Source organism: Euprymna scolopes, chromosome 6 (assembly GCF_053919585.1).
Source record: "Euprymna scolopes isolate OS-2025 chromosome 6, ASM5391958v1, whole genome shotgun sequence".
Taxonomy (NCBI): Eukaryota; Metazoa; Mollusca; class Cephalopoda; order Sepiida; family Sepiolidae; genus Euprymna; species Euprymna scolopes.
The window spans coordinates 74908695-74921213 of record NC_136487.1 but is presented as its reverse complement, the minus strand read 5'-3'; the positions used below and the strand labels follow the sequence as shown (position 1 = coordinate 74921213).

Below are 12519 nucleotides of genomic sequence, written 5' to 3'. Positions count from 1 at the left end.
TAGGGTTAGGGTAAAAGAAGAATCTAAATAATCCAGATAACGAATCCTCATCGCAAAAATTAGGGTTAGGGTTAAAGAAGAATCTAAATAATCCAAATAACGAATCCTCATCTCAAAAATTAGGGTTAGGGTTAAAGAAGAATCTAAATAATCCAAATAACCAATCCTCATCCCAAAAATTAGGGTTAGGGTTAAAGAAGAATCTAAATAATCCAAATAACGAATCCTCGTTTCAAAAATTAGGGTTAGGGTTAAAGAAGAATCTAAATAATCCAAATAACGAATCCTCATCCCAAAAATTAGGGTTAGGGTTAAAGAAGAATCTAAATAATCCAAATAACGAATCCTCATCTCAAAAATTAGGGTTAGGGTAAAAGAAGAATCTAAATAATCCAGATAACGAATCCTCATCGCAAAAATTTGGGTTAGGATTAAAGAAGAATCTAAATAATCCAAATTACGAATCCTCATCTCAAAAATTAGGGTTAGGGTTAAAGAAGAATCTAAATAATCCAAATAACGAATCCTCATCTCAAAAATTAGGGTTAGGGCTAAAGAAGAATCTAAATAATCCAAATAACGAATCCTCGTCTCAAAAATTAGGGTTAGGGTTAAAGAAGAATCTAAATAATCCAAATAACGAATCCTCGTCTCAAAAATTAGGGTTAGGGTTAAAGAAGAATCTAAATAATCCAGATAACGAATCCTCATCTCAGAAATTAGGGTTAAGGTTTAAGAAGAATCTAAATAATCCAAATTACGAATCCTCATCTCAAAAATTAGGGTTAAGGTTTAAGAAGAATCTAAATAATCCAAATAACGAATCCTCGTCTCAAAAATTAGGGTTAGGGTTAAAGAAGAATCTAAATAATCCAAATAACGAATCCTCATCTCAAAAATTAGGGTTAGGGTTAAAAAAGAATCTAAATTATCCAAATAACGAATCCTCATCTCAAAAATTAGGGTTAGGGTTAAAGAAGAATCTAAATAATCCTAATAACGAATCCTCATCTCAAAGATTAGGGTTAGGGTTAAAGAAGAATCTAAATAATCCAAATAACGAATCCTCATCTCAAAAATTAGGGTTAGGGTTAAAGAAGAATCTAAATAATCCTAATAACGAATCCTCGTCTCAAAAATTAGGGTTAGGGTTAAAGAAGAATCTAAATAATCCAAATAACGAATCCTCATCTCAAAAATTAGGGTTAGGGTTAAAGAAGAATCTAAATAATCCAAATAACGAATCCTCATCTCAAAAATTAGGGTTAGGGTTAAAGAAGAATCTAAATAATCCAAATAACGAATCCTCATCTCAAAAATTAGGGTTAGGGTTAAAGAAGAATCTAAATAATCCAAATAACGAATCCTCATCTCAAAAATTAGGGTTAGGGTTAAAGAAGAATCTAAATAATCCTAATAACGAATCCTCATCTCAAAAATTAGGGTTAGGGTTAAAGAAGAATCTAAATAATCCAAATAACGAATCCTCATCTCAAAAATTAGGGTTAGGGTTAAAGAAGAATCTAAATAATCCAAATAACGAATCCTCATCTCAAAAATTAGGGTTAGGGTTAAAGAAGAATCTAAATAATCCAAATAACGAATCCTCATCTCAAAAATTAGGGTTAGGGTTAAAGAAGAATCTAAATAATCCTAATAACGAATCCTCATCTCAAAAATTAGGGTTAGGGTTAAAGAAGAATCTAAATAATCCAAATAACGAATCCTCGTCTCAAAAATTAGGGTTAGGGTATAAGAAGAATCTAAATAATCCAAATAACGAATCCTCGTCTCAAAAATTAGGGTTAGGGTTAAAGAAGAATCTAAATAATCCTAATAACGAATCCTCATCTCAAAAATTAGGGTTAGGGTTAAAGAAGAATCTAAATAATCCAGATAACGAATCCTCATCGCAAAAATTAGGGTTAGGGATAAAGAAGAATCTAAATAATCCAAATAACGAATCATCGTCTCAAAAATTAGGGTTAGGGTTAAAGAAGAATCTAAATAATCCTAATAACGAATCCTCATCTCAAAAATTAGGGTTAGGGTTAAAGAAGAATCTAAATAATCCAAATTACGAATCCTCGTCTCAAAAATTAGGGTTAGGGTTAAAGAAGAATCTAAATAATCCTAATAACGAATCCTCATCTCAAAAATTAGGGTTAGGGTTAAAGAAGAATTTAAATAATCTAGATAACGAATCCTCATCGCAAAAATTAGGGTTAGGGTTAAAGAAGAATCTAAATAATCCAAATAACGAATCCTCGTCTCAAAAATTAGGGTTAGGGTTAAAGAAGAATCTAAATAATCCTAATAACGAATCCTCATCTCAAAAATTAGGGTTAGGGTTAAAGAAGAATCTAAATAATCCAAATAACGAATCCTCGTTTCAAAAATTAGGGTTAGGGTTAAAGAAGAATCTAAATAATCCAAATAACGAATCCTCGTCTCAAAAATTAGGGTTAGGGTTAAAGAAGAATCTAAATAATCCTAATAACGAATCCTCATCTCAAAAATTAGGGTTAGGGTTAAAGAAGAATCTAAAGAATCCAAATAACGAATCCTCGTTTCAAAAATTAGGGTTAGGGTTAAAGAAGAATCTAAATAATCCTAATAACGAATCCTCATCTCAAAAATTAGGGTTAGGGTAAAAGAAGAATCTAAATAATCCAAATTACGAATCCTCATCTCAAAAATTAGGGTTAGGGTAAAAGAAGAATCTAAATAATCCAAATAACGAATCCTCGTTTCAAAAATTAGGGTTAGGGTTAAAGAAGAATCTAAATAATCCTAATAACGAATCCTCATCTCAAAAATTAGGGTTAGGGTTAAAGAAGAATCTAAATAATCTAGATAACGAATCCTCATCGCAAAAATTAGGGTTAGGGTTAAAGAAGAATCTAAATAATCCAAATAACGAATCCTCGTCTCAAAAATTAGGGTTATGGTTAAAGAAGAATCTAAATAATCCTAATAACGAATCCTCATCTCAAAAATTAGGGTTAGGGTTAAAGAAGAATCTAAATAATCCAAATAACGAATCCTCATCTCAAAAATTAGGGTTAGGGTTAAAGAAGAATCTAAATAATCCAAATAACGAATCCTCATCTCAAAAATTAGGGTAAGGGTCAAAGAAGAATCTAAATAATCCAAATAACGAATCCTCATCGCAAAAATTAGGGTTAGGGTTAAAGAAGAATCTAAATAATCCAAATAACGAATCCTCATCTCAAAAATTAGGGTTAGGGTTAAAGAAGAATCTAAATAATCCAAATAACGAATCCTCATCTCAAAAATTAGGGTTAGGGTAAAAGAAGAATCTAAATAATCCAGATAACGAATCCTCATCGCAAAAATTAGGGTTAGGGTTAAAGAAGAATCTAAATAATCCAAATAACGAATCCTCATCTCAAAAATTAGGGTTAGGGTTAAAGAAGAATCTAAATAATCCAAATAACCAATCCTCATCCCAAAAATTAGGGTTAGGGTTAAAGAAGAATCTAAATAATCCAAATAACGAATCCTCGTTTCAAAAATTAGGGTTAGGGTTAAAGAAGAATCTAAATAATCCAAATAACGAATCCTCATCCCAAAAATTAGGGTTAGGGTTAAAGAAGAATCTAAATAATCCAAATAACGAATCCTCATCTCAAAAATTAGGGTTAGGGTAAAAGAAGAATCTAAATAATCCAGATAACGAATCCTCATCGCAAAAATTTGGGTTAGGATTAAAGAAGAATCTAAATAATCCAAATTACGAATCCTCATCTCAAAAATTAGGGTTAGGGTTAAAGAAGAATCTAAATAATCCAAATAACGAATCCTCATCTCAAAAATTAGGGTTAGGGCTAAAGAAGAATCTAAATAATCCAAATAACGAATCCTCGTCTCAAAAATTAGGGTTAGGGTTAAAGAAGAATCTAAATAATCCAAATAACGAATCCTCGTCTCAAAAATTAGGGTTAGGGTTAAAGAAGAATCTAAATAATCCAGATAACGAATCCTCATCTCAGAAATTAGGGTTAAGGTTTAAGAAGAATCTAAATAATCCAAATTACGAATCCTCATCTCAAAAATTAGGGTTAAGGTTTAAGAAGAATCTAAATAATCCAAATAACGAATCCTCGTCTCAAAAATTAGGGTTAGGGTTAAAGAAGAATCTAAATAATCCAAATAACGAATCCTCATCTCAAAAATTAGGGTTAGGTTTAAAAAAGAATCTAAATTATCCAAATAACGAATCCTCATCTCAAAAATTAGGGTTAGGGTTAAAGAAGAATCTAAATAATCCTAATAACGAATCCTCATCTCAAAGATTAGGGTTAGGGTTAAAGAAGAATCTAAATAATCCAAATAACGAATCCTCATCTCAAAAATTAGGGTTAGGGTTAAAGAAGAATCTAAATAATCCTAATAACGAATCCTCGTCTCAAAAATTAGGGTTAGGGTTAAAGAAGAATCTTAATAATCCAAATAACGAATCCTCATCTCAAAAATTAGGGTTAGGGTTAAAGAAGAATCTAAATAATCCAAATAACGAATCCTCATCTCAAAAATTAGGGTTAGGGTTAAAGAAGAATCTAAATAATCCAAATAACGAATCCTCATCTCAAAAATTAGGGTTAGGGTTAAAGAAGAATCTAAATAATCCAAATAACGAATCCTCATCTCAAAAATTAGGGTTAGGGTTAAAGAAGAATCTAAATAATCCTAATAACGAATCCTCATCTCAAAAATTAGGGTTAGGGTTAAAGAAGAATCTAAATAATCCAAATAACGAATCCTCATCTCAAAAATTAGGGTTAGGGTTAAAGAAGAATCTAAATAATCCAAATAACGAATCCTCATCTCAAAAATTAGGGTTAGGGTTAAAGAAGAATCTAAATAATCCAAATAACGAATCCTCATCTCAAAAATTAGGGTTAGGGTTAAAGAAGAATCTAAATAATCCTAATAACGAATCCTCATCTCAAAAATTAGGGTTAGGGTTAAAGAAGAATCTAAATAATCCAAATAACGAATCCTCGTCTCAAAAATTAGGGTTAGGGTATAAGAAGAATCTAAATAATCCAAATAACGAATCCTCGTCTCAAAAATTAGGGTTAGGGTTAAAGAAGAATCTAAATAATCCTAATAACGAATCCTCATCTCAAAAATTAGGGTTAGGGTTAAAGAAGAATCTAAATAATCCAGATAACGAATCCTCATCGCAAAAATTAGGGTTAGGGATAAAGAAGAATCTAAATAATCCAAATAACGAATCATCGTCTCAAAAATTAGGGTTAGGGTTAAAGAAGAATCTAAATAATCCTAATAACGAATCCTCATCTCAAAAATTAGGGTTAGGGTTAAAGAAGAATCTAAATAATCCAAATTACGAATCCTCGTCTCAAAAATTAGGGTTAGGGTTAAAGAAGAATCTAAATAATCCTAATAACGAATCCTCATCTCAAAAATTAGGGTTAGGGTTAAAGAAGAATTTAAATAATCTAGATAACGAATCCTCATCGCAAAAATTAGGGTTAGGGTTAAAGAAGAATCTAAATAATCCAAATAACGAATCCTCGTCTCAAAAATTAGGGTTAGGGTTAAAGAAGAATCTAAATAATCCTAATAACGAATCCTCATCTCAAAAATTAGGGTTAGGGTTAAAGAAGAATCTAAATAATCCAAATAACGAATCCTCGTTTCAAAAATTAGGGTTAGGGTTAAAGAAGAATCTAAATAATCCAAATAACGAATCCTCGTCTCAAAAATTAGGGTTAGGGTTAAAGAAGAATCTAAATAATCCTAATAACGAATCCTCATCTCAAAAATTAGGGTTAGGGTTAAAGAAGAATCTAAATAATCCAAATAACGAATCCTCGTTTCAAAAATTAGGGTTAGGGTTAAAGAAGAATCTAAATAATCCTAATAACGAATCCTCATCTCAAAAATTAGGGTTAGGGTAAAAGAAGAATCTAAATAATCCAAATTACGAATCCTCATCTCAAAAATTAGGGTTAGGGTAAAAGAAGAATCTAAATAATCCAAATAACGAATCCTCGTTTCAAAAATTAGGGTTAGGGTTAAAGAAGAATCTAAATAATCCTAATAACGAATCCTCATCTCAAAAATTAGGGTTAGGGTTAAAGAAGCATCTAAATAATCTAGATAACGAATCCTCATCGCAAAAATTAGGGTTAGGGTTAAAGAAGAATCTAAATAATCCAAATAACGAATCCTCGTCTCAAAAATTAGGGTTATGGTTAAAGAAGAATCTAAATAATCCTAATAACGAATCCTCATCTCAAAAATTAGGGTTAGGGTTAAAGAAGAATCTAAATAATCCAAATAACGAATCCTCATCTCAAAAATTAGGGTTAGGGTTAAAGAAGAATCTAAATAATCCAAATAACGAATCCTCATCTCAAAAATTAGGGTTAGGGTTAAAGAAGAATCTAAATAATCCTAATAACGAATCCTCATCTCAAAAATTAGGGTTAGGGTTAAAGAAGCATCTAAATAATCCAAATAACGAATCCTCGTCTCAAAAATTAGGGTTAGGGTTAAAGAAGAATCTAAATAATCCAAATAACGAATCCTCGTCTCAAAAATTAGGGTTAGGGTTAAAGAAGAATCTAAATAATCCTAATAACGAATCCTCATCTCAAAAATTAGGGTTAGGGTTAAAGAAGAATCTAAATAATCCAAATAACGAATCCTCGTCTCAAAAATTAAGGTTAGGGTTAAAGAAGAATCTAAATAATCCTAATAACGAATCCTCATCTCAAAAATTAGGGTTAGGGTTAAAGAAGAATCTAAATAATCCAAATAACGAATCCTCATCTCAAAAATTAGGGTTAGGGTTAAAGAAGAATCTAAATAATCCAAATAACGAATCCTCGTCTCAAAAATTAGGGTTAGGGTTAAAGAAGAATCTAAATAATCCAAATAACGAATCCTCATCTCAAAAATTAGGGTTAGGGTTAAAGAAGAATCTAAATAATCCTAATAACGAATCCTCATCTCAAAAATTAAGAAATGTAATATCAAATTGCCTTTTTAAGAATCGGAATCTTGTTCTTTTCGCAGGTTGGCATCGTTGGTCGAACTGGAGCTGGGAAATCATCTTTAACCGTTTCTCTATTTCGTCTGATTGAAGGAGCCGCTGGAAATATCATCATAGACGATCAAATAATATCAGAGTTGGGGCTGCACGACCTTCGGTCGAAATTGACAATTCTGCCTCAGGTAAAAATAAAAATATGATTATTATACGGTTAATGAAATTATTCTGTCTTTAAAAAGTGGAGTTTTGAGCTTCAATCTATGGTCTCCCCCCGCAAAACTTTCACGAAAAACACTCGTCTAGCCAAAACCACTATCAATAATTTCCCACACTCTTTATCTGTGCCTAAACCTAAATGCAGATTCCATGAACAAAGCTTCTTTCTTAGAACTGCACACATGTGGAACTTTCTTCTGATTGCCTGCTTTTCAGCTGACTTCAATCTGATTGTTTTCAAGTCCAATGTAAATAAGTTCTTGAGCCGTCCTCCTGAATAATCCAATTTACAAAATTCACACTACTTATGTTTACTACGCTATAATCACATTGACTAATGTACACCCATTAACTCGAGTGGCCTCCGGGCCTTGATAAGTGGTGATTCTTGTGTATAAAAAATAATAATAAAGATAAATAAAAATTTATATATATATATATATATATATATATATATACTAGCAAAAGTACCTGTCGTTGACTGGGTTCAAAAAGAGCCTACAGAAAATGGACTCTGATTTATAAAAGTATAGGTTATGAAAAGGAAGGGTTGTAAAGAGATAGCTTCGAATTTGGGGGTATCAAAACCAAAGCAAAATATGATGAAAGTAAAAATAAAATAGATAAACCCCATAATTTATTATACCATACCTGTTTACACTGAAACACTTATCACAATATTCTGTGGATCTATATTAAAAAACCTTGTTAAACTTTGTGACATATTTCCATTCTATGGAGGTCAGGCGCGAACGAACATCCCATAATTTTATTATACCTTATTTCTTCAAACTGAAACATAATTATCAAAGTATACTTATGCAGATAGATATGAAAAGTCTTTATTAAAGTTTGTGCCTATTTCCATTCTATGGAGGCCAGGTGCGAACGCAGACCCCACAATTTTATTATACCATCCCTATTTAAGTTAAAACATACTTATCAAAGTATTCTTATGTACATCTATATCAAAAACACTTGTGAACGTTTTTTTTTAATTTTTTAATTTTTTATTTCCATGCTTTGTGGACCAGGCGCGAACGCAGACCCCCACAATTTTAATTAATCATCATTCTGCCAGATCAAACATACTCATTCCTGTGTCTCGATACATTTTCTATCATTATATGTGATCAGTTTTCTTTAATAGTCAACCATATAGGAGCCTATTCGTGACCAGACACACACACAGATGTTCAGCTTTATATATATATATATATATATAAAGTAATCTTGTCTGTCTGAGGAACGGTCTCTAATAAACTCCTCCTCTATCACTTTTGGTCTACAGGCGTAAAACTTGATATGGGGGGGGGGATTTGACTTGTGGAACAAATTCGATTTGGTCTTTAGCCGGCAAAATATAGCTGCTAATGGGTAAAAATTGAAAATAATTGAAACTTAGCAGGTGCAAGTCGACTTAAAATGTACTACTAATAATTAATATATGTGTACAATATGTGTGATAGAATTCTCGGGGAGAATATAAGGTAAGTAAATTGAAAGAAGAACTAACCCTATATGTAATAAAAGCTATACTCCCCCTATATCACAGAGATCAATTTAGTTCTCCCGCCCACAAACAGCCTCAATATTTTATTTCTCACTGCACAATTATTTCGCTCCTAATGCCAATATTGCTAGACGTCGCATCCTTATTATGTTACCTAGCATCTTCACTCCTTTTCTGATGAGAAGCATTAGGCTTCGAAATACCATGGTATAAAAAGTTCTCACTTACCCTACACTCCTAATTGATGTATCACCCTAATTAAATATATGAATGAACCTATATATATTAGTATATATTTTTGGTACTTATGTATTTTTGGTATCGCGAGAAATACAAACTTTCACAAGCGTTTCAGGGCAGATAACGGAAAGAACCAGAATATGTCGAGCTGCTTAGCCAATCAAATTCAAGCAAACAAAAGTAAAGGAACCATTCAATGATTTTTTTTTTGTTTACATTTTTCGAGAAGTCATGCAAGTCACATACAAGTTAAATTTAAAAAATAACACAATGAATTTATCGCAACTTAGACGTGAGTGCGGCATCAAAACGGAACATACAATGTCTGACTGGAAGAATTTTTGCAGAGATGTATGTGCCGAGTATTTCCTGCAGAACCCTCACCAGATTAGAGACCCGGGCCACACAGTCGTGATTGAAGAATCCCTCTTCAATAGAAGAAAATATAATATTCGGAGAGCCCTGCAACCGCTCTGGATATTCGGAGGGTACAACCCAGCATAGAAGGAGTGTTTTCTAGTTACCGTACCGAACAGGAATGCTGAAACCCTCCTTCCACTGATAAAAAAATACATTTTACCAAGGACAACTGATGTTTAAGGAAACAAGTTTAGTCTTGGCAGCATTGAATGTGACCATCCATTTTTGTCCCCATTCCACTACAGATTGGAGGTCGTCCTCTAGTGTTTCTGCCATTTCTTTAGATATATGTTCATTTGTTTTCCTGTTGTGTTGTTATAGAGCGTGGTGTCATCAGCATATATACCCATCTCATAGACAATTTTGTCAGGGAGGTCATTTATGAATATTAGGAATAATAGACGTCCAAGGATAGAACCCTGGGGCACCCCCGCATTTATATCATATTGTTTAGATGTACGACCATCGAGGACAACCTGGATTTTTCCCTTATCTAAGAAGAATTAAATTATGTTAAGTAATATGGAGACGAAGGGATCTTCTTTGAATTTCTGTCACAACATGAACTTTGTTCCTTTGCTTCACTTCCTTCCACATTCTTTTGACGCAGTTTGTTGTCATGCATGTAGTAGCGTCGACAAAGTCCAGTTTGTGGTTGACTGTCTTATGCTCGTAACCCTCTCCTCCAACTAACCAGCAGTCGGATACATCAGTTGTCCTTGGCAAAATGTATTTTTTTATTAGTGGAAGGAGGGTTTCGGCATTCCTGTTTGGTACGGTAACTAGAAAACTCTCCTTCTATGCGGGGTCGTACCCTCTGAATATCCAGAGCGGTTGCAGGGCTCTCCGAATATTATATTTTCTTCTATATATATATATATCATATTACCCAATAACACACAATTTTATATAAATCTTTCTGATTATGAACTTATGGAACAACAAAAAGAGTTCTTAAATCTTGGACCTAATTGCTATCTCACACAACAATTTAACAATCAAAACCAAAAAAGCCGAGATAGAATGACTCTATGAATGCATTACTAACCTTGAAAAAGAAAAAAAAATCACTGCACATCCTGGCTTACCTGATATTCTAAAAGTGGAGGCCATGAAATATCGAATTGATAAAAGAAAACAACACAATTCAATACTAACTCCCGATCTAAAAAACGCTGCCAAGAACTTCGTAACCATCCTAATATAGTTATAAAAAAGCCGATAAGGCAAATATCTTTGTTGTCCTTAATAAATCCAATTATAATGGAAAACTTCGAAGCATACTTAATTTTTTTGAATTTCGTATAGTCATTAACAAAAACCTACAACTTTACAAACGCAGGTTAACAAACTAATTACAGCAAATAATGCACAAATTGGTAATTATAAACCCCCTCATAATAATTGGCTACCTATATGGCACGATCAAGATACACAAGCCTAATTCTCCTCTCCGACCTATCATATCCCAAATTCCTACTCCCATCTATTCTCTTACAAAAACCTTAAACAAACCATATATTCCAAACAAATATAGTTTTAAATCCACACATAAACTATTGCAAATACTAAGAACGATGCATCTGGAAATTAAAATCATTGCTTCTCCAGATGTACAAAGTTTATTTACTAATGTACTTGTAGCAGAAACAATGGACATAATTATTAACAACATTTACAATAATCCGTCACTCTCTTCTCTTAAAATTAATGAAAAATATTTAAAAAATTATTATTAATCTGTACTACACAAGTACCCTTCTATGACCCCCAACAGTAACATATATACCCAAATAGATGGAGTTGCAATGGGATCAGTCCTCAGACCGATCCTAAGTGAATTCCCATCGATGAAATGTAGCATCCCTCTGCCTGTTTTACAAGTACTTTAATGGTGAATGCTCCAACGAACTGCAAGCACTTGTACCCCCTCAACGTAAATACCCCCGACAACCCCGACAAGCAGCAAGATCCTACCCCTTCACAGTTGAGATCCCTAGTTGTAAGAGAGCCTTCTACTCCAGTAGTTTCTTGCCCAGAACCGCTAGACTTTGGAATTCCTTTCCGAGTTCCTGCTTCCCCAGCTGTATTGACATGCAGAAGTTTAAGTGTAATGTGAACGACATCTTACTGCCCAACTCCCCACATAGTACCCCTATAACTTATGTCCCTGATAGTAGCCCCCTACATCAAAGTGACAATGTGCCTTGTTTGGGGTGAAAATGTAATTAAAAAAATTTTTTTTAATATTGAACCAGATAGTGAAGTGTACCTTCAGCTTCCTTCCACTTTCTCTACTGCCTCTTTTCCACCTCCGCTGTTATCGTCTGCTTTTAGAACTAAAGACAATTTCCCAAACACCCTGCATTTCTCAGAAAAAAAAAATCATTAAAACAAATAATATAATCATATGTTCACAAAAAAAAACAAACATCACATTTATAAAAAAAAAAAAAGTGACAAAAAGTTTCATTTTTTATTTGTTTTTGTTTTCGTAAAAAAAAAAAATTGACCTCCCAAAACCAATACATCTAAAACAACATTTCTCATTGTTTCTTTTCGTTCACGTAAAAAAGAAAAAAAAAAAAAACATAAGACGTTAGACATAAGTTTTCTTTCTGCAAGCATTTCTGCATCGGCATATTACGGTTCTTTCTGTTATCTGCCCGGAAATGCACGCGAAAGTTCGTATTTCTGGCGGTACTAGAAATACATGAGTACCACTCCTTGTATAACACAGAGATCAATTTAGTTCTCCCAAGCCAAACAGCCTCAATATTTTATCACTCACTGCACAATTATTTCGCTCCTAATGTAACCATTGCTAGATGTTACGTCCTTATTATGTTACCTAGCATCTTCTCTCCTTCTCTGATGAGAAGCATTAGGCTTTGAAATACCATGGTATAAAGAATTATCACTTACTCTACACCCCTAAATGATGTATCACCGTTGTTAAATAAATGAATAAATCATATATATATATATATATATATATATATATATTAGTACAGGGTGGCCCACTTAAAAAGTAGCTCAAAAAATGTAGTAAAGAGGAGGAACATTCTTTTATTGT

The 12519-nt window shown here is 32.6% G+C and overlaps 1 protein-coding gene across 2 annotated transcripts in view; it reads left to right on the top strand.

The window, feature by feature from the left end:
* LOC145277708 (multidrug resistance-associated protein 1-like) overlaps window positions 1-12519 on the top strand; it is a 320419-nt gene that overhangs the window by 289356 nt on the left and 18544 nt on the right. For both annotated transcript variants that reach the window (XM_080129406.1, XM_080129407.1), the window contains exon 28: window positions 7078-7236. In XM_080129406.1, coding sequence (XP_079985532.1) covers window positions 7078-7236 — 159 coding nt within the window. The remainder of the gene's footprint in view (window positions 1-7077; window positions 7237-12519) is intronic.